Source organism: Protopterus annectens, chromosome 10.part0 (genome assembly GCF_019279795.1).
Source record: "Protopterus annectens isolate FY-2018-M chromosome 10.part0, PAN1.0, whole genome shotgun sequence".
NCBI classification, from domain to species: Eukaryota; Metazoa; Chordata; order Ceratodontiformes; family Protopteridae; genus Protopterus; species Protopterus annectens.
The window spans coordinates 878,635,658-878,657,915 of record NC_056744.1 but is presented as its reverse complement, the minus strand read 5'-3'; the positions used below and the strand labels follow the sequence as shown (position 1 = coordinate 878,657,915).

Sequence of the window (22,258 nt, the reverse complement as noted above, 5' to 3'; positions counted from 1 at the left end):
AGCATCCAATAGCTTAGCTTTAACATGATCCGGCAAGACCTGTTCTTTCAACCATGCATGTCTTCTTATCACTGTGCCAGTCATGGCTGATCTAAATGAAGCCTCCAGTGCATCATAGCCACATTTTAAAGAATGGTTACTGACCTGCTGGATGTTATTTAGCATTTCTAATACATATTTCTTATCTAAAGATTCATCAGAGGACAGCTTTTTAATTAACTGATCAAGCATAAACTCTTGGTATTGGATCATGTGAAACTGACAGTTTAAAGCTCTAGCAGAGAGAGTAGCAGATGTGTATACTTTTTTCCCCCATCTGTCTAAGGACCTGGATTCCCTTTCAGAAGGAATAGGGTTTTTTGCTGTGGTCGAGGCTACTGCCTTAGGCCCCTGGGATATAGTTTCGGGGTCTGCAAGTGGGGCCTTGAATAGGTGGTGATGAGTGTCTGGCACCCTGTAGAATCTATCTGGTTTGGCAGGGGCCGGAGGTAAAGTATCAGGAGCGGTGCAAACATCATTAAATGCATCATCCACAACAGGCAGTACTGGAGGTATAGCTAAGGGCCTATGTTGTGGCAAGTGCAGAAAGGTCCTAAGCTTTTTTCTAGAATCTGAGAAATCTTGTCCCTGCCATTGGAATTGTTCTCTCATGGCATGTAAGGTTTCCCCAAAGGAGAATTCCTCTGGTGGAGAGGCAGCTGGAATGGAATCTTCAGCATCTGAGTCTTCATAATTGGAAAAAGGAGCCTCTGGCTGGTCTGTAATGTCTGAGTCATCCGCAGAATCATCAGAGGACACAGGCTCGGGGGGGCTCTGTTCTAGGTCTCTTTCTGGGGCTGAGAGGCCCTGTCTGGGTGAGATTGGGATCCCCTAATTAAGGATATTAAATCTTCTGCCAGAGTAAGCATTTGAGAACTGGAAGTGGGCCTGAGTGAGGGTGGTTTAACAGGCACTGTTTTAGCTGTTTTAGCTGCTTTAGCCCTGGCAAAAGCCTTAATAGACATGGCTGCAGGAGGCCTAGCAGCACCACGTGCTGGGGTAGAGATATCCAAGGGGATGGTGTCTGATAGCTCAGTAGGAACCACAGTTGTAGGCAAAAGTTCGGAGGCTGATTCAGATAAGTTAGCAGGAGCCTCAGTAGTAGTCATGGATTCAGCTGAAGACTGACCAGTTTTCTCGGTTTCGGCCAAAACAGAGACACTCGCGGCTTGCTTAACCGTGGTTTCGGCCGAAACCGCGGACCGCGAGTGTCGGTCTTTTTCTTTGCGTTTTTTAATAATTTGGGTAGTCGGAGGATCCGACGGCATAATGTACGCAAAATCTGAGCCAAAAAACTGTTCAGCAAACTCCGACCGACGCCTAAGCGTTCGTCGGTTGAAGGAGGCACAGGCCGAACAGGCTGCTACGTCGTGGTCTGGGCCTAAGCAAGGCAAACAGTAAGAGTGGAAATCTTTGAGGTATTTGTTTCCCACAAGTTAAACAGTTATTGACTTTTTCTGACATCGGCTGAGGCAAGAAAGAGTCCCCAACGGGGTACTTAGCTTTTTAGAAGTCTTCGAAGTAGTATTCGGTAGTAGCAATCTCTGGATCTGACCGACCGGCACTTGCGAACAGCTTCTGCTTCGGGCGCCACGCGGCAAGAAAGACTGAAGAAAATGGCGTCGGCTGATGCCTTTATACCCGAAGACCAGCAGAGATGACGTCGGGTGAAGTGCGACATCAGCCGAAGCCGGACCCGGACTTTGGAATCCGGCCGACCGAAGGGCTGCCTGACGACAGGACAACCCATTTGTTATGACTGCAGATGCATCCATGAAGGACATCTATTGTTTGAGAGGGTATTAGTTTTGATTTCTTTTTGTTGACTGTGTATCGCACAGACTTCAACATTATTACAAACCCCAGGTGTTTCAGAAGAGTGTGTTGGCTGTCCGCTTGGATCAGGCAGTCGTCCAAATATGGGTATATTTGTATCCCTTGAAGTCTGCAGAAGGCAATTACAGTTGCCAGGCATTTCATGAACACTGTGGGCGCAGTAGATAAGCCAAAGGGCAATGCAGAGAATTGATAATGGGTTGAAGCTGCAAGAAATCTGAGGTATCTTCTGCAATCTTGTCTGACTGGGACATGCAGGTATGCCTCCTTGAGGTCCAATGTTACCAGCCAAGACTCCTTGCCCAGCATGGGAAGAAGCTGCTGTAATGTGAGCATCTTGAATTTTGGTATGAGTAAATATGTGTTTAGGATGGATAGGTCCAAAATAGGTCTCCAATCTTTGCCCTTCCTTGGTACCAGGAATAGCCTGGAATAAAAACCTTGACCCTGTTCTTGTGCAGGTACCTCTTGAATAGCTTTCATGTCCATTGAGATCTGAAATTTGTTTTTGTGCCTCTGCCCTTTGATTGTGTGGCAGGTTTGGCATGCTTCTCATTTTTGGAAGGGTGTGAAAGTGGAATCTGTAGCCTCTGTCTATAATGTCCAGGATCCATTTGTCTTTTGTGACAATATGCCAATTTTTCGAAAATAATACCAGTTTTCCGCCTAAAGGTGCTGCCATTTGAGCCTTGCTTGGCATGCAAAGGGGAAAGTCATTGGGTCTGCTTTCTGAATGGCTGTGAACTATCCTCACCCCCTCTTGGTGTAGGTGCTTGCCATTGTCTGCCTCTAAATGATCCTTGAGATTGCCCTCTACCCCTCGGGCGCCTGTATCTACCTCTTTGAGGTCTGTCCGTGGCTGGAAAGGACCAATTTTTTGAAGGCCAATTTCTACTGAAACGTGGAGGTTGTACCTGTAGGAAATCTTTCACTGTTTGCACTGATTTTGCCTTTTCCTCCATTTTCTTTAATACCTCTTCAGCTTTAACACCAAACAATACATCTTTTTGAAGAGGTGCATCTAGTAATTTAGCTTTGACATGATCTGGTAAGGTTTGCTCTTTGAGCCAAGCATGTCTACGTATGACTGATCCTGTAACAGCAGCTCTACATGAGGCCTCTAAAGCATCAAAACCACATTGCAAGGTATGTTTGCCCACTTGCTCTGCACTATGCAACAAATCCTGCAACTCCTTCATGTCTGGTTGTTCAGGTTGTGACATTTTGCCTTTCAACTGAGATAACAAAAACTGTTGATACTTTAACATATGGAACTGACAGTTTAATGCCCTCATGGTTAAGGTGGCAGAGGTGCATACCTTTTTCCCCCCACCTTTCTAAAGCTCTGGAATCTCTCTCTGAAGGTAATGGATTTTTGGCAGTGAAGGCCTTAATTGCCTTGGGACCCTGTGAAATGGTTTCTGGGTCAGCCGCATGGCTTTTGTATAGGAATTGGTGTGAATCAGGAACCCGGTAATACCAGTCAGGCTTGACTGGAGCTGGAGGTAAAGAATCTGGGTTAAGGCTGGCCTCTGAATACACATCATCTAGTATGTCTAAGACAGGAGGTATAGCCAGAGGCCTGTGCTGAGGAAGCAAGATGAAATCCCTGAGCCTTTTCTTGGAGTCTGAGTACTCTTGGCCTTCCCAGTGGAAGTGTTCCCTCAAGGCATGCAAGGTTTCCCCAAAAGAGTAATCCTCAGGGGGGGAAAAAAAGAGGGAATGGACTCCTCTGCATCAGAATCTTCGAAAGGGGAGTATGAATGTTCCTGGTCCTCAGATTGCTCTGAAGTAATGGAGGCCTGGTCCGAGGAAGGGTATTCTTCCTCCACTCTGGGCCTTTTGTCCGAGGGGGGTTGAGAACCCCTAATAAGAGTAATAAAATCCTCAGCCATCTTGAGCATCTGCTTTTTAGGCATGGGGCCTTGAGAGGGTCCCTGTGGAGCTTGTCTTTTAGAATGCATGGCTGCTTTAGATTTAGTGTAAGCCTTAATGGAAAAAGAAGGCCGGAAGACACCTTGAGAGGTGGCAGGCCTGTCTAAACTCAGAGCTTCCCCGCCAAGAGTGGCTTCGGTATCTGTAGTCGGGGTGTGGGCCGAAGAGCCTGCGACCTCGGGCACAGAAGACACCGCTAATGAAGTGTCATCGGTAGTCAGGGGCTGCGTAGGCGCCTCGATGAGAACCGGAGCACCTGTAGTCGGCTTTAGCGTGGTGTCGGTAGAAGTCGCGGACCTCGTATGTCGGTCCTTATCTTTGCGTCTTTTACTCAAAACTGGAGTCAGAGTATCTGACGACAATGTAATTAAACTTTTTGCCAAGATAGTGTTGGGCGAACTCTGCCCGACACTTAATAGTGCGTCTGTTGAATGTAGCACAAAAACGACAGGCCGAGACGTCGTGGTCTGGGCCTAAGCAAGGAATGCAGAGGGAATGGAAATCCTTATGTGATATTTGCTTCCCACATGAAATGCAATTATTAACTTCGTCTGACATCAGTCTGAGGCAAGAAAAGTTTCCCCAACGGGGTACTTATCTTTCAAGAAGTCTTCGGTTGAAAAATATTCGTAATCTCAGGAGCTGGCCAACTGGCACTTGCGAACTGCTTCTGCTTCGGGCACCGCGCGGCAAGAAAGACTGAAGAAAATGGCGTCGGCTGGTTCTTTTATACCCCTGTCGCACTGAAGAAAGACTGAAGAAAATGGCGTCGGCTGGGTCTTTTATACCCCTGTTGCACTGACGTCAGGGAAGAAGCGACGACATCCGACGCCGGACCTAGACTTTGGAATTCGGCCGACCGAGGACCCGCCTGACGGCAGAAAAAGTACAGTTTTGTACCTACCATAAATGTAGATGTCCGATAGATATGCAACTGCAGCCATAACATATGGGTTGTCCTGCCTCAGGCAGCCCTCGGTCGGCCGGATTCCAAAGTCTGGGTCCGACGTCGGCTGATGTCGCATTTCTCTCCGACGTCAGAGCGGCTGGAGTACATAAGCATCAGCCGACGCCATTTTCTTCAGTCTTTCTTGCCCCAGATGCCACGTGCTCTTCAAGGAAGGCTGTAATCAAATTGGAAGACAAAAACAGGATTCCAGACAAATAAGTAAGCAATAAACAGATACACCATAACAGATATCCCCAGCTAAGAGAAACAGGGATAGGAGTGGACCCTAGGCATAGAGGGGTATGAAGGGAGGGAAAATCCGACTGCAGTTGCATATCTATCGGACATCTACATTTATGGTAGGTACAAAACTGTACTATGTCCTTCAAGAATGCAACTGCAGTCATAACATATGGGTAGAATACCATAGCTTAGCTGGGGGAGGAGGAATGCTCTAGGAAAAAGATGGTGTGGCAATCAAACCCTGCAGGACTGCCAAAGCAAAGCCTGCTCTGGATCTGGAGTATAGAGGGAGATAGTAGTGTTTGGAGAATGTATTCACGGAGCTCCATGTAGCAGCTTCTAGAATGTCATTTGTAGGCACCCCTCTTAAGAATGCTGTAGAGGTGGCTGTACCTCTGGTGGAATGTGGTCTGACATTGGCTGGAACAGTCTTCCCATGAAAGGAATAACAGAATCTGATGCAATGTCCAATCCATTTTGAAATGGTCTGTTTTGAAATTGCTTTTCCTTGGACTGCAGGGGTGTAAGCTACAAAAAGTTATTCAGACTTCCTACTGGTCTTGGTTCTGTCCAGGTAGTATCAAAGTTGTCTGTGAATGTCCAAGGTATGTAACAGTCTTTCCCCTTTGTTCTCAGGATTGGGGAAGAAAGCAGGCAGATGAATAGCTTGATTTAAAGAAACCCTAGATACCACCTTTGGCATAAAAGTAGGGTTGGTCCTTAATGAGACCCTGTCTCTGTGAAAGATTATGAACGGTGGTATTGCCATTAGGGCCTGTAGTTCAGAAACCCTTCTTGCTGAGGTAATTGCCAACAGGAAAGCTGTCTTCCATGAGAGAAATTGTAAGTCGACTGAAGCTGCTGGCTCAAATGGAGGTAGAGTCAGTTTTTCTAGGACAAAGTTGAGGTCCCAGGCTGGCACTGGAGCCTTTCTTGGTGGCTTAATGTTCTTGATTCCCCTGAGGAATTGCCTTAGCAAAGGATGTGAAAAGACAGGCGGATCAGTGTTATATCTAGCTGAAATAGCTGAAGCATGTATCTTTATGGAAGAATATGAGAGTCCATTCTGTAGCATATCTGCCAAATATTCCAGGATGAGTGGGATGTTCAATAATGATGCATCATGTCCCTTTGCTGGTATTCCAAATGCTGAATCTCTTCCATTTTGCTAAGTAAACCTTTCTGGTGGATGGTCTTCGAGCCTCTGTTAATATCCGCTGAACTTCCTTGGAGAGAGATAGATTGAGGTTATTCATGGGATCTCCCAGGCTGTTAGCTGCAGTATCTGAAGGTTTGGATGCACTGTTTTGAAGTTGTGTTGAGTCAAAAGTAGGGGCCATTGGGGAAGGGCCCACTTCTTGGTGTGACATATGCTCCGTAGTAGTGGATACCAGTGTTGTCTTGGCCAGTCCGGAGCTATTAGGATCCCCTTGGGTCTCTCTGCTTTGATCTTTAGTAACACTGAGGTCATCAGTGGCAGAGGTGGGAATGCATAGATTTTTAGGAAGTTCCAGTTGAATAAGAGAGCATCTATTTTCCAAGCTTGTGGATGGTATGTCCTTGAGCAGAATTTTTGTAGATGATGGTTGAGGTGAGAGGCAAATAGGTCTACTTCTGGCCTGCCCCATGTCGAAGTGAGTTGTGTGAAGATCTTCGGATGTAACCTCCACTCGTGTGGATCTGTGAAATTCCTGCTTAGGCTGTCCGCCAGCACATTGTCTTTGCCTGGAACAAACTGGGATTGTAACTGTATGTTTAGGCTCAGTGATTGTTCCCAAAGATTCATTGTCAGTCTGCAAAGGGGGTAAGAATGGGTGCCCCCTTGCTTGTTTATATACCACATCACAGTGGTGTTGTCTGTCCGTATCAGTAAATGGCCTTGCTGAAGTTGTTGTCGAAAGGCCTCGATGGCATGCATTACTGCCAGCCTTTCCTTTTGGTTTATATGCAGATGTGTTTCCTTTGGAGACCATTGTCCTTGTACACATCTGCCTTCCATGTGCGCCCCCCATCCAAGGTCTGAGGCGTCTGTGGTCATGGTCTGTGTTATCTGTGGTTTTTTGAATGACATACCTGTGTTAGCCTGGCTTACCGAAGCCCACCATAGGAATTCCTTTTGTAGGCATGGAATGAGCGGTATGGTTGTCTCTAAGTTGTTGCTGTGCTGAGACCATAGGCTTTTTAGGTACCACTGAAGCTTTCTCATGTGTAGTCTTGCTAATGGAACCAGGAGAATGCAGGATGCCATGTAACCCAGGGCCTGTAGGAATCTCCTTGCAGTCATCTGGGTGAGTTTTGCCAAACCTTTGAAATAATGAGTTAACTTCTCTTGCTTGTCTTCTGTCATGTAAGCCATTTGAGAGGCTGTGTCTAGTTTGGCTCCTAAGAAGGTTATTTGCTGGAATGGTTGAAGTCTTGACTTTTGGAAATTGACTGGGTATCCCAGAGCCTGAAGTAATTGTATGACATAGTTCAAGTTTTTTGTCAACATCAATTTGTCGTCCGCTTGTATGAGGCGGTCGTCCAGGTACGGGTAAATTTGGATCCCCTGGAGCCTGCAATGAGCAATTACTGAAGCCAGGAATTTTGTGACTACTCTGGGCGCAGTAGATAAGCCAAATGGCAATGCTGAGAATTGATAATGCTCTGGCCCTGCAAGAAATCTGAGGTATCTTCTGCAACTGTGTCTGATAGGGACATGCAGGTATGACTCCTTGAGGTCCAGAGTAATCAGCCAAGACCCCTTGCCCAGCATGGGAAGGAGTTGCTGTAGAGTCAGCATTTTGAACTTTGGTACTATGAGAAAGGTGTTTAATGTGGACAAATCCAGTATTGGTCTCCATCGAGTTTCTTTTCTTGGAACAAGGAACAGTCTTGAGTAAAACCCCTGGCCTTGTTCTTGTTGTGGAACTCTTTCTATTGCTTTTATCCGAGCCAGCAGAGAAATTTGCTTGATAGTCTCTGCCCTCTGGTTTAGTGGTAGATTTGGCATGCCTTGTTTTCTTGGCAAGGTATGAAAATGGAACCTGTAACCTTGGTCTATAATGTCCAAAATCCATTTGTCCTTTGTCAATCTGTGCCAATTGTCTGAAAACAGAGATAATTTTCCGACCAAGGGAGCTTCTATTTGTTCCTTGGTAGGCGGAAGTAGAGGAAAGTCATTGAGATTGTGGCTGTGGGGCAGGGGAAACCCCTGTGTCACTTCTTTGGTTTGCTGGCTGCCATTGTCGTCCCCTGTAAGGACCTCTGTATTGTCCTCTTCCTCGGCTACGTCTGTTTTTACCCCTTTGAAATTTTTCAGGATTAGGGAAGGACCAGTTTTTGAAGGCCAATTCCTACTGAATCTGGGGGGCTGAACCTGGAGGAAATCTTTAACCGTCTGAACTGATTTTGCTTTTTCCTCGATGGACTTTAACACATCTTTAGCATTAGCACCAAAAAGCTTGTTCTTTTCCAAGGGTGCATCCAGAAGTTTTGCCTTAACATGATCTGGTAGAGGTTGTTCTTTTAACCATGCATGTCTATGAATGGCTGCCCCTGTCATAGCTGCCCTACATGAAGCTTCCAGTGCATCATATCCACACTGCAGGAAGTGATTGCTGACTTGCTGAGAGTTATGTACAGCTTCCTGCAAAGACTTCCTGTCTAAAGGATCAGGAGAGGCCAATGTTTTCTGTAAATCTTCTAACAGGAAATCCTGATATTGTAACATATGAAAAAGGCAATTCAAAGCTCTCATAGATAAAGTAGTGGAGGTGTAGACCTTTTTCCCCCATCTCTCTAATGACCTAGCTTCCCTGTTGGAAGGCAAGGGATTTTTTAGAGGTGGAAGCTGAAACACCTTTAGGTCCCCGAGAAATAGTTTCCAAATCAACAGTATGGGCCCTGAATAAATGGGAATGTGTTTCTGGGACCCTGTAATACCTGTCTGGCTTGGCTGGAGCAGGAGGAAGAGAATCAGGGGTAACACTGGATTCAGAATATAAATCATCCAAAACATCAAGCACAGGAGGAATAGCTAAGGGCCTGTGCTGGGGCTTAAGGAAAGTTCGAAGGCGCTTTCTGGAATCAGAATATTCCTGGCCTTGCCACTTGAAATGTTCCCTCATGGTATGCAGAACTTCCCCAAAAGAAATATCCTCAGGAGGGGAGGCCGAGGGGATGGAATCCTCTGCATCAGAGTCCTCATAGGTCTGAAGAGCTCTTCCTGGCCATCAGAGTGGACAGAGTCCTCAGAATCTTCATCTGAAGGGATAGGGTCAGAGGGTTCAACCCGGGGCCTCTTATCAGAAGGAGGCTGGGATCCTCTCTCAGGATGGGCCTGTGAACCTCTAAATCATAGAAATTAAGTCTGCGGCCATAGTCATGATTTGTGTCTCTGGAGTAGGCTGAGGTAAGGCTTTAGCAGTAAGGTGCTTGGTCTTGCTGGCTGCCTTAGCCCGAGTGTAGGCCTTAATAGACATGGCCATAGGAGGCCTGGCAGCTCCACGTGCAGGAGTGACCTTATCTACAGCAATGGTCTTGGGCATTTCCTCTGTTTCAGTATCCGGAGGAAAATCTATAACTGGCGGAGTGGTATCCGGTATCGGAGTCGTCGGTAATGCGGTGTCTTCGGTTCGGAGCGGTGGAATAACCGTCTCAGGGGGAACCAGAGCACTCGCGGTAGGTTTTGGCGTGGAGTCGGTGGTAGTCACGGGCCGAGGATGTCGGTCCTGGTCCTTTCGTTTCTTGGGAGTTTGCTTTGTCAGAAGTTCCGACGGCATTGTATAAGCAAATTTTTCGCCGAAAAAATCTTCAGCGAACTCCGCCCGGTGCCTGAGAGTGCGCTTATTGAAGCGAGCACAGGCGACACAGGCCGAGACGTCGTGGTTTGGGCCAAGGCAAGGAAGACAGCAAGAGTGGAAATCCTTATGAGGTATTTGTTTACCACAAGAAAGACAATTGTTAACTTTTTCAGTAATTTCTGACATCGGCTGAGGCAAGAAAAGGTCCCCAATGGGGTACTTAGCTTTTTTGATGACTTCGGAATCGAAGAATACAGGAGCTGACCGACCGGCACTTGCGAACTGCTTCTGCTTCGGGCACCGCGCGGCAAGAAAGACTGAAGAAAATGGCGTCGGCTGATGCTTATGTACTCCAGCCGCTCTGACGTCGGAGAGAAATGCGACATCAGCCGAAGTCGGACCCAGACTTTGGAATCCGGCCGACCGAGGGCTGCCTGAGGCAGGACAACCCATATGTTATGACTGCAGTTGCATTCTTGAAGGACATCCCCATCTGTTATGACTGCAGCTGTATCCACGATGAACATCCTGGTTCAAAGCCACAGACATCAGCTCTGCCGTGCCAGGCTACCCATCCTTCCAGACCACATACTGAAGGCAGTAGAACTAAAGGAGGTGAAGTTTCAACTTACATTAAAAATAAACACACCAAGACTAACCAAACTGTATGATGCACAGGAGACACTTTAGGTACAGCTAAATGTACACAAAAAACACCTACACAGTTTACAGCTAGTTATAGGCCCCCATCCACAAATGGAGACACCCACTCAACCTACCTGAATCTACTCAAATCCCTCAACATTAAACCAGTCACCCTGTTAGTGGGAGACCTACTACCCCCACCTAAGATTGGAAGAATTGTTCATGCCAAAATGCACCTCCTCAAACTTCTTGACTTGGTCAACTCTAATGCCTTGGACCAACTGGTCAACAGCCCCTCTAGGGGCAAAAGCATCCTAGACATGGTACTGAAACATGTCTGATCGCTGCAGTACCCCTACAGTGTCATCCTCCCAGTTAAGATCGGACCACAAAGTAGTACACTTTGAAGTCACCATTATCCCCCCCCCCCCGATCACCCCCCTGCCCTGATCAGACATGAAAACTTTACCAAAGCTAATAACCTCATGCAGGTAGGTCTAACCAGCTTCACAGTTCCCTCCTCCCCTGTGGATTAGACACTTAAGCGGAAACCTATACCTAGGACCTATACAACCACATGCACAGCTGCATGGACATAGCGATAGATAGGACCAAATCTTCCTACAATAGGAAGAGCAAACCAGTCTGGTTGACATCTACCATTAACAGACTCTTCAATAAAAAGGAAGAAACTGCTGTCTAGGAGTAAGATGGAGCAGGTCCCAAACTGGAACCAGTCCCTTCTCAGCCTGAACAAAAAGGTAAAGGCCCTTGTGAGAGGCTCTAAAGCAAACTATGAGCCCAAACTGGCAAAGGACAACCAAAAAGGCCTTCTTTAATAACATCCGTAACCTCAAGGGTAAGATAGTGTGCTGTACTGAACTAGCGGTCAATGGTACCACTCACACCAACACCGTAGATATAGCTACCTACTAGCAAACAGGTGGAGCAAAAACATCACCCTCTCTGCCCCTACCAACAGTAAAATAAGTCATCTAACACTTTCCCCCCCCCTCCCTTCTCCAACAAGCAGGTCATAAATGCCCTCTGTAAGGCAAAAATACTGTCTACATGGGGGTCCCGTTAACACCCTAGGTTTCATCCTCCACAAGCTCAAAACAGTAACTTCACTCCTTTGTGAACTCTGTTCAATCTTCTTCATAAAAGGTGGTGCTTCCACTGATCCTGGGAGCTATAGGCCCATTAGCCCAACTAGCCTGATCTGTAAGGCCATGGAACGCATTATCTTAGACCTCAAACAAGGACATTAGTAGCCTTCAAGCCCTCGACCCTATTCAGTTTGGGTTTGTCAAGGGGAGATCATGCCTACTAAACCTGGTGGACTTCGAGACAGTTAGCAGTTGGGTGGGCGTTCGAAATACATGCGTACATGGGCGTCCCTTTGTTGAAGATTGAACTGGCACCTTGGCATTCATCAAAATCTATTGCCAATCATTAGCGGACAGGAGTTCCGCTGTGGCGACCCCTAACCGGGAAAAGCCAAAAGACAACAACCAAGGCCCTGGATGAGGGACCAGGGTGCATACTACCTACTTTAACTTGGCCAAGGCCTTTAACACCATTCCTCACTCAGGCATTATAGACAAACTCACTCATCTTGGCAACATCCAATATGTCACTAGATGGGCAGCCAACTGGCTCACCAACAGAACCAACATGGTCAAAAAGGGGTAACCATCTCTACTACTACACCCATAACTAGCAGTGCACCTCAGGGGATCTGTTTTTGGGGCCTCTGCTCTTTTGTAATCTAATTCTCTGAAGTGCAGGCTAAAATCAAAGGTATGTCACCCAAACTTGCATACGACTGCAAACTGGAGACGTAATTACCAAAAAAAAAAAAAAAAAGTGTATAGAACATGGCCTCAAGCTCAATGCCAGAAAGTGCATTATTCACTTTGGAGAGAACGATGTTCCGACAAAATTACCACATCAACAGTATCCTAATCACACAATCAGTTGAGAGAGATTTGGGCGCCCAGGTTTACAGCAATCTGACATTTGAACACCATGTAGCCTGCATAATATGTAGAGCATTCTACACAGCCCACCTCATAATCAAAGGAATAGACTTTTTCAGCCTATAAAAAACTGAGCAATGCCCCTTTCAACATGTACCTTACCAAACATCTGAATCAGCTGGAAAGACCAGAGAGATTCCGGACCAAGAGAAAACAGGGTCTCAAACATCTATCCTATGCGGATGGGCTAAACACCCAGTCTCTCCACTCTGTTTCATACAAATTGCTCAGAGGCAATCTCTGTCTGGCAAACAAAGCAATCTCAGCAGCTCACCTTATTGGCAATGCTGCATATTCGCAAAACCAATAACATGCACTTAACTCGTACTAGGGACCTAAACATGGCCTGTAAACATTAACAGAACTTGCTGGCAGGACAGATTTGTTTCCCAGAGACTCCCCCATATGTGGAATACACTTTTTTTCAAAGCAGAGCACCTCACTGTCACTTTTTAACTGTAACCTAAATGACTGGATGGGAGACTGAAAATTCACCCCGGGACCCAATCTGCCCAAGTGCTGGACAGGGGCACTAATCTTGGCGAGGCTTGTTAGGGCCCCAAGGCCCAACAGCCTAGTAAATTCCTATGATCCTAAAAATTACCTTATTTATAAGCATAGTAAATAAGCAAAAAAAGCTCAATAAAAGCACACCATCTAATAGCAAGATACCTGAATTAAGCCCAAACAGCAAGTAATGCCACAAGCAGACTGGGAACCTTCTGCCACCACAAGGAGCCAGTAAACCAACTTCAGCAAAAGGTCACCAAATGTAGCCACTCACTAAGTTAACCAAAAACAAACCCGGATGTTAACAGTACTGGCTACTACAGGGCTGGTTTCACTGAAGATGCACTCCGCTAGGAATCGCCCATTTCACCCATTTGTTCCTTCCCTCACCGAAAGTAAAGCAGCAGCATTAATCCAAATCTGCTTCTTAAAAAGCAGAAGACAGGCTATTTGGTAGCCAGCAGTCTTCTCATGTTCTGTTGGTCTACAGGCTTGTTGCAGTTTTTTCCCCAGTATATTCCCTGAATAGCATGTACAGCAGCTTAATGAAAGACAGCTAAGCTGCACAATGGTACAAAACTAGACCAACTGGGGAAGTCATTCACACAGAGTTGGGAATCAGTCTCTCAATGTTCCTCTCAACTGAAGAGGAACATAAGCACTACCCCCAAAGCAAATTCCTAAGAAATTGTCTGTAAGCTGTGAATGACAGTCTTAACCAGATGTTCATGATTTCATACTGCAATGTGCACTAAAGCAGTAGGAAAATGTACGAGAGAAAAACTCAAGCTTTAAACAGACTAATGGGGTTCTCCCAACTTAGAAATTCTAATGTACGATAGTATGACAGGGAGGAGCTTCCAAAGTTAAAATGTACAAAAGGGCTGGGTCACTCAAGAGCCACAGAGTTTAACACAAGAGAAAGGGCATGTCTCAACAGTAGCATGTCAGAGGCAGTCCTTACAAGCACAGATTTAGAGGCCACAAAAACTAGAAGAAATGGTACAATAAAACCTAAAGAATGATGACCACCTAGGGCCAACTGAGTCTCAACATCTAATGTAGCTGAAAGAAGTGTCCTCTGAGGATTATGGGAGGAACCAGGATAATTCAGGAAAAATTAATGCCAGGCTAAATTCTACGACTAAAAATAACTGAAATAAGAGTTGAACTGGTTAAAGTCACCACCTTCAAAAGTTCTCGCCCAGTCGTGTCCCTCGTTGAAAAAATTGCTAGCTTTTTCTTTACTCCAGTGTGCATATTCCTAGAACTTTAGATCTCTTTGGACTGCTAAAGCTCTCTTACTCCATCACCTTTTTAAACTTTTTTTTTTTTAAACCCAATTCAGATATTAACAATGAAGAACATAGAAATCTAATTTGTTGTTTAGAAAGTGGCACATTTACTCTGCTCTGAATAATTTAGGCCAAATGCAAGACATGGTTACCCAATGTATTATGCAAAACCAAGCAACTTACCCGACGAGCCAGAAGCAGGCCAGTGCAATATGCCGCTGCATAGTTTGTCAGTCCAACCTTCACTCCATATTTGGGAAGTTCATGACTATATGCTGCACAAACAATCATATCCCCTTCTATCTTTGCATATGCAATCTAGAAAAAGGAGAGAGAGGAAGTGACAAGAAACAATAAAACAGACCTTTAAATGAAGTTAAATAACCCTATACATTTAAAATTTCTCAAGCTGGCAAAGACCTATGCAAAACAGTACACCATTAGGCAGATCACCGAGCTGTGACAAATTTTACAGTTCTGTATTTTGCGGGTGGGGGGCATTATCAGGAGACTGTCCTGACTACAGCAGAAGATGATGGAAAAGCTGATGTACATCTTGCCCCACAGAGGGCTTCAACACTGGCTGAAAAAGCTAGACATCTAGCATAATTATATTTTGGAGAGGCGGGGGGGGGGGTTAATCTCTACAAGAGCAGAGGTGGACCCACACTGCTTTTAACTTTTTCATGGCCACTAGTATTTCTGGAGAATTTGCCCATTTGTGCAGAACTACAAGAACTTTGATCCTGAGCTACAGGAAGTAGCAGGCCCAAACTGTCTGGACACCAAATGTTTCTGGAACACATATACAGGCAGTGAGAACAAAGGAAAACGATAACTGACTTTTCAGAATTTCTTCCTTTACATACAAAGGACATTTGCCACTCAACCCATAATCCAGAAAGATGCCAGCAGCATGGATCAGAATGTATTCATTGTGAACAAGCATGGCAACAAAAAGTTGGACAAGTGCAACCTGGAATAAAAGGGAGATGTGCAACATTCTGGGAAAATTTTACACTTTGCGATTTCAATGCCTGCAGCCCCAAGATCTACCCAAGATGAATTAAACACTTTTAAACTCCTACTTTTGTCTACAAACAAGCACAGCTCTTAACACAGAGGAAGTCTCCACAATGCAAACAGTTAAGCAATTTTAAAGCACAAAAAAGGAAGCAAAAGGAATGGAACACAGTCATTACATAACTAGTGAAACACGAGATTAACCCTGAGGCAGCTACATAAAGATACTAAGACAACATACTGTCAATAAAATAAGCAAGATCTAAAAGAAATACCAGTTGGTTTATTGGACTCAATCAGGAAAATCAAGGAAAACTGAACAAAGTCAGTCCATAAATTCTAATTAGTTCCATAAAAAAAATATTATATATAGGTTCATAGGTACATACTAGGCTAGTGCCCCCTGGAGCACTTACAAGCCTAGCCCGAAAAAATTGCCCAGGCACCGTGACGCTCTGTTAGTTCACAATGCTCCTATCCAATAGGGCAACTGGAATGATTCCAGAATGATCCATGTAGGACATATGTTTAAGGCCTAGGATCCTTTTTGCGAGGTACTTAAGTGGCCTCTGCAGCTGTTTGTGTCTGGCCAGGTACATGCCAAATGGGGGAGTTATATTCTATGACTGGTCTAATAAGGGATGATTACCTCTTTCTTCCTGGATGCGAAACCTTTGGTTATAAGATGTGCCACTTAGGACTTTGACCACAGTGGCAATGTGGTCGAAGTTGAGGTTGCTGTCAACCTGGGTGCCTAGATCTCTTATGGCCCCCTTCAGTGGTAATAAGTGGGAACAGAGTTTTTTTTTAGAGGCCCTTTTATAGTATGTCTGCATTACTTGGGGAGTTGACTCCTAGCTTGCAGTCATCAGCGAACTTTGTCAGCCAAAGTCCTTCTGTGTTGGCCTGGACTTCTAAGAAGTAGATGTCAAACGAGGGAGCCCAGGACAGAGCCTTGTGCGACTCCACACGTGACTGGTAGACATTCTACCTTGGAATACACAACTTTCACTCTGTGGGTCCTGTCTGTGAGCCAATTTGCAACCCATCTAGTGATGCAAGGACTAATGGCTAGTTGGGGGAGTTTATCAACGACACCTGAGTGGGGAATGGTATCAATGGCCTTGGTCAGGTCAAAGTAGGCTGTATGGACTGCGTTACCCTCATCCACACCCTTACAGACTGCCTCAAAAAAAAGTCAACCAGGCAGGATCTCCCCTTGTTCAAGCCAAATTGTGTGGGGTCAAGAGTTTGAAGATGGCCTACATCTTTGTTAAACAGGTCCATGATGATGTGCTCCATAGCTTTGCATACCCGACTAGTCAGACTAATTGGTCAATAGTTCCCAGGGTCTGAAATTGCTCCCCCTTTATAAAGTGAGATGGCTGTAGCAGTGCGCCATTTATTAGGGACATAGTCTGAGGTAAGGCTGTGACATAACAGGGCACACAGGTGTGGTGCCCATTTGTTTTGTAGCTCATGTAGGATGCAGCCAGGGATATTATCAAGTCCCATAGATGCTGTATTCTTGGCTTTGGACAATGCAGCCATTACCTGTGCCGCAGAAATGGTGGGTACCAGGCTTTCTTCTGGTATTGTGATAGGGTCCTTGTGGGAGGGGGGTAAAGTTGGCACTGAATCTGTCGGCCAGTATGTTTGCTATACCTATTGGCTCAATACAGGTGGTGTCATTGTGAAATAACTCAGAGCAAAGCTGGGTACTGCCTTTGACGTTTAGGATACAGCTACATAATGCTTTGTGGTCGTTTTTGGTGTCAGATGCAGTTCTGTCCTCATAGCTGGCTTCGAAGGATTTGATAAGGGAGTTTTCCAGTCTTTTGACTTAATCTTATTCTGCAAGAGTTTCTTCCTTCTGTTTTAAAGTTCGACGGCTGGGGACCACCAGATTGGCTTTTTTTTTTTTTTTTTTTTTTTTTTTGAGGAGAGCGTCTTAATTCTATTAGGCATGGCAAGGTCCATACATTTGTGTATAAGTTCGTACAGTGCACTGGTATACGATGTGGCAGTCATGCAGCTATTTTCCATTAGCATGGGTGCTGAGAAGTTAGCCACCTCTGTTTTTAGGAGCCCAAAGTTGGCTTTAGAGAAACTTTTCAGGGTGGTCACCTGAGTGGGGGATGTAGGAGAAATGGAGATTTCCATAGTGATCAGTTTGTGGTCAGATTTAACCAGGGAAGAATTTACTATAGGTGGGAGACAACTGTTTCCCATGTTGGTGATAACCAGGTCAAGGGATGTTGCTTCCTCTAGTGGGGGGTCAGAATGAGCTGGTCCAAGGCATTGGAACTGATAAATTACAGAAAGCATTGGGCCTGTACATTGGTTCCCAAACAGCTTTCCCAATTTATGGGAGGGTTGTTGAAGTCACCCAGTAAGAGAGAGTACTGGGTTGGACCTTGATAAAGTCCAGGGTGCTTAGGAACTTGGAGCGAGTCTACGGACACGTTTAGGGGTTTGGAGCGAGTCTACGGACACGTTTAGGGGTTTTGTAGCAGGCTAGGACTTTTATCGCTGTCTGACCCAGTGTTAGTTGTACCTTAAGTATATTGGATGCATTGTGCTGGGCTACCAGTCTAGAGGTGTGCGTATCCTTTAAGAATATGGAGAAACACACACACAGCAAGGTTGTTCATAGATGCATGCCCCCCCCCCCATATGTATACTTGCATACCCTACTTACCCATATGCATACTTGCATACCCTACTTACTTTCTTGAATTAATCAAGATTTTACAGCTTTTTTGTATAAATACTATTACTGATACTACAGTCAACTGTAGACACATGCTAGTGTGCTATTATAGTCTGCCAACTTCTCCATTTAACTCCCACTTTGGAAATTCATCATAAACTTGGCAAATGCACTTAAGTGTAAATTATCTTCAATTTGCTTTGCCTTTTGGCATGGGTCAAGCCTTGAAGAAGTTCTCTGCCAAGTTCACTTACCCAACCGGATATAAAAAAAAGTAAAAATTTCTACAGTGATGTCCAGAACAAGTAAACTATACACTGGAATCAGGAAGGGGGGGGGGGGGGGGCAAAAATCCAAACTCACAATGGAGGCAAAAAACAAACTATCTTAGCTATCCACCATTAAGTGTCAAACAAAAACAGAGTGCACTACCAAAACCAAATCGAGAAAAAAAAAAAGGGAAATTAAAGACAGAAAGAAGTTAAAGGAAATAAATGCACATTAATATTAAATGAGCTAGAAGACAGTTGCAGCACCTGCTTAAGTTGTTACACTTCAGTGAACTAAAGAGACAAAAAAAAAAAAAAAAAAAGAAGAATCAATTCTTACTTTGGCACAAATTCTGTATCCACCACATACAAAGGGGGAATGCAGACTACCAAATAACCACATCTCCAGAATTGAAAAAAATGGGAAAAACGTAATGCCATGTTAGGAAAATTTTAGGCAAAGCAGTTTATGGGAAACATTTGCTTTCAAAACGTATAGTAGGCCTGAAATAATAAAATCAGTCCTTCACACAATTGCTGATCTGACCCTTTGAAAGCAGGATGGTTAAAGTACAGTTTTGTACCTACCATAAATGTAGAAGTTAGAGTGTTCACACTGCTGCAGTCATCACACTTGGGTTATCTGCCGTCAGGCAGTCCCGCAGCCGGCCTAAGTTCCAAAGTCTTGGTCCGGCGTCATATATATATATATATATATATATATATATATATATATATATATATATATATATATATGTCAGGTGCCCCCAAATAGGAAGGCAATACATAATCCCAAGTAAAATACATAAGTAGAAAAAGTACAGTTTTGTACCTACCATAAATGTAGATGTCCGATAGGTATGCATCTGCAGTCAACACATATGGGTTGTCCTGCCTCAGGCAGCCCTTCGGTCGGCCGGATTCCAAAGTCTGGGTCCGGCGTCAGCTGAAGTCGCCCCTTCCCCGACATCAGAGCGCCTGGGGTATAAAAGTGTCAGCCGACGCCATCTTCCTCAGTTTTTCTTGCCCCAGATGCCAGGTGCCCTCTAAGGAAGGCTACATTTGGAGAAATGCAATAAATTCCAAACATGCACAAAAATATATACATATATAAAAACAAATACACCATAATAGATAACCCCAGCTAGCTATGAGAGGGGAATGTACCCAAGAAATACCACAGAGGGGAAGGAGGGAGGGTAAACCTGACTGCAGATGCATACCGATCGGACATCTACATTTATGGTAGATACAAAACTGTACTATGTCCTTCAAGGATGCATCTGCAGTCATCACATATGGGTAGAATACCATAGCCAATCTGGGGATGGAGGATCTATGTAAAGGATGGTGTAGCTAAAATGCCCTGCAGGACTGCCGTAGCAAAGCCTGCTCTGGATCTGGAATATAAAGGTAAGTTGTAATGCTTGGAAAATGTATGCACGGAGCTCCATGTAGCAGCTTCTAAAATGTCCTTGGTAGCCACCCCTCTTAAGAAGGCTGTGGAGGTGGCTGTGGCTCTGGTCGAATGAGGTCTAATGTTAGCTGGCACAGTTTTTCCATGAAAGGAGTAACAAAAACGAATGCAATTCCCTATCCATTTTGAAATTGTCTGTTTTGAAATTGCTTTTCCTTGTGCATCAGCAGCATATGCTACAAACAACTGGCCAGTTTTTCTGTGATTTTTAGTTCTGTCCAAGTAGTAGCGCAACTGTCTGTGTATGTCCAGGATGTGCAGAAGTTTTTCCCCTTTGTTTTGTGGATTTGGAAAGAAGGTAGGCAGGTGAATAGCTTGGTTTAATGAGACCCTAGATACCACCTTTGGCATAAATGAAGGATTGGTTCTCAATGAGACTCTGTCTTGATGAAAAATAAGAAATGGCTGTACTGCCATGAGGGCCTGTAACTCAGATACTCTTCTTGCTGAGGTTATGGCCAGAAGGAAGGCAGTCTTCCAAGAGAGGAACTGTAGTTCTGCAGATGCTGCTGGTTCAAAGGGAGGCAGAGTTAGTTTTTCCAACACGAAGTTAAGGTCCCAAGTAGGCAGTGGTGGTTTCCTTGGAGGATTGATGTTTTTAATTCCTCTTAGAAACTGTCTTAGCAGAGGATGAGAGAAGACAGGTGGATCAGCATTGTACTCTGCTGAAATTGCTGAAGCATGAATTTTAATGGAAGAGTAAGACAGGCCATTGTGGAGCATTTCTGCTAAATATTCCAGGATATGCGCCATGTTCGTAACTGTTGCATCTAGGCCCTTTGAGGCGCTCCAGGTGTGAAATCTTTTCCATTTTGCTGAGTATGCCTTTCTTGTGGAAGGCCTGCGAGCTTCCATGATGATATCCTTCACTCTCTTGGATAGCTTATCCTGGTGATGAGTCAAGGTATTTTCCAGGCAGCTAGCTGTAATGTTTTCAGGTTGGAATGTAGAGTTTTGTAATTGTGCTGTGTCAGAAGCGGCCATTGTGGCAGAAGCCATGGGTTTGTCCATGACATGCTCTTTAGCAATGGGTACCAGTGCTGTCTTGGCCAGTCCGGAGCTATCAGAATCACTCTTGGCTGCTCTGCCCTGATCTTCAGTAAGACCTTGGTCATTAATGGAAGAGGTGGGAATGCATACACTGTTAGAGCTCTCCAGCTGAAAGACAGGGCGTCCACTTTCCATGCTTGTGGGTGATATGTCCTTGTGCAGAATTTGTCCAGCTGATGATTGTGTGGGGAGGCAGAGAGGTCTATGTCCGGTCTCCCCCATGATTGAGTTATCTGATGGAAGATGTCTGGGTGCAGCATCCATTCGTGTGCATCCATGATGTTCCTGCTTAAGCTGTCCGCCAGTATATTGTCCTTTCCTGGTACAAACTGGGATTGCAGCTGTATATTGAGAGTCAGGGAAAGTTCCCATAGATTCATTGCCAGTCTGCAAAGAGGGTAGGAATGGGTGCCTCCTTGCTTGTTTATGTGCCACAACTGTAGTGTTGTCTGTCCTTATTAGCAGGTGGCCTTGACGTAGAAATAACCTGAAGGCCACGATTGCATGTATCACTGCCAGCATTTCTTTTTGGTTTATGTGCATGCGTAGCTCTTTGTGACCATAGTCCTTGAATGCATCTTCCTTCCATGTGCGCTCCCCATCAGTGGTCTGAAGCGTCCGTTGTTATGGTTTGGCTGGCTATTGGTTTGCTGAAAGGCAGACCCCTGTTTGACTGGCTTGCTTGAGCCCACCACAGAAATTCCCTTTGAAGGCATGGGATGAGTGGTATCAAAGTTTCCAAGCTGTGACCGTGCTGAGTCCATAAACTCCTTAGGTACCATTGGAGTTTCCTCATATGTAGCCTTGCTTGAGGAATCAGAAGAATGCAAGAAGCCATGTAACCCAGGGCCTGCAGGATTTTCCTTGCAGTCAGCTGAGTTTGTCTTGACAGGTTTTTGAAGTAATCCGGTAGCTGGTTTTGTTTTTCTTCTGTGAGGAAAGCCATTTGGGTGGTTGTGTCTAGATCCGCACCCAGAAAAGTTATTCTTTGGGATGGTACAAGTCTTGACTTGTGAATGTTGACTGTATATCCCAAGGCCTGAAGAAGTTAGATGGCATAATTCATGTGTTTTACCAAAATTTGTTGGCTGTCCGCTTATATAAGGCAGTCGTCCAGATACGGGTATATTTGCAGCCCCTGAAGTCTGCAGTGTGCAATTACTGATGCCAGGCATTTCGTGAATACTCTGGGCGCAGTAGATAAGCCAAAGGGCAATGCTGAGAATTGATAATGCTCTGAACCTGCAAGAAATCTGAGGTGTCTTCTGCAGCTTTGTCTGTTAGGGACATGCAGGTATGCCTCCTTGAGGTCCACAGTTACCAGCCAAGACCCCTTGCCCAGCATGGGAAGGAGTTGCTGTAGAGTCAGCATTTTGAATTTTGGCACAATGAGATAAGTATTTAGTGCGGACAAGTCGAGAATAGGCCTCCATTGCTTTTCTTTTCTT

The 22,258-nt window shown here is 45.0% G+C and overlaps 1 protein-coding gene across 1 annotated transcript in view; it reads right to left on the bottom strand.

Moving 5' to 3' along the window:
• Nucleotides 1–22,258, bottom strand: part of RPL5 (ribosomal protein L5) — a 363,001-nt gene that overhangs the window by 213,834 nt on the left and 126,909 nt on the right. The window contains exon 4 of the mRNA XM_044085678.1: nt 14,462–14,596. Within this exon, the coding sequence (XP_043941613.1) occupies nt 14,462–14,596 (135 nt within the window). The remainder of the gene's footprint in view (nt 1–14,461; nt 14,597–22,258) is intronic.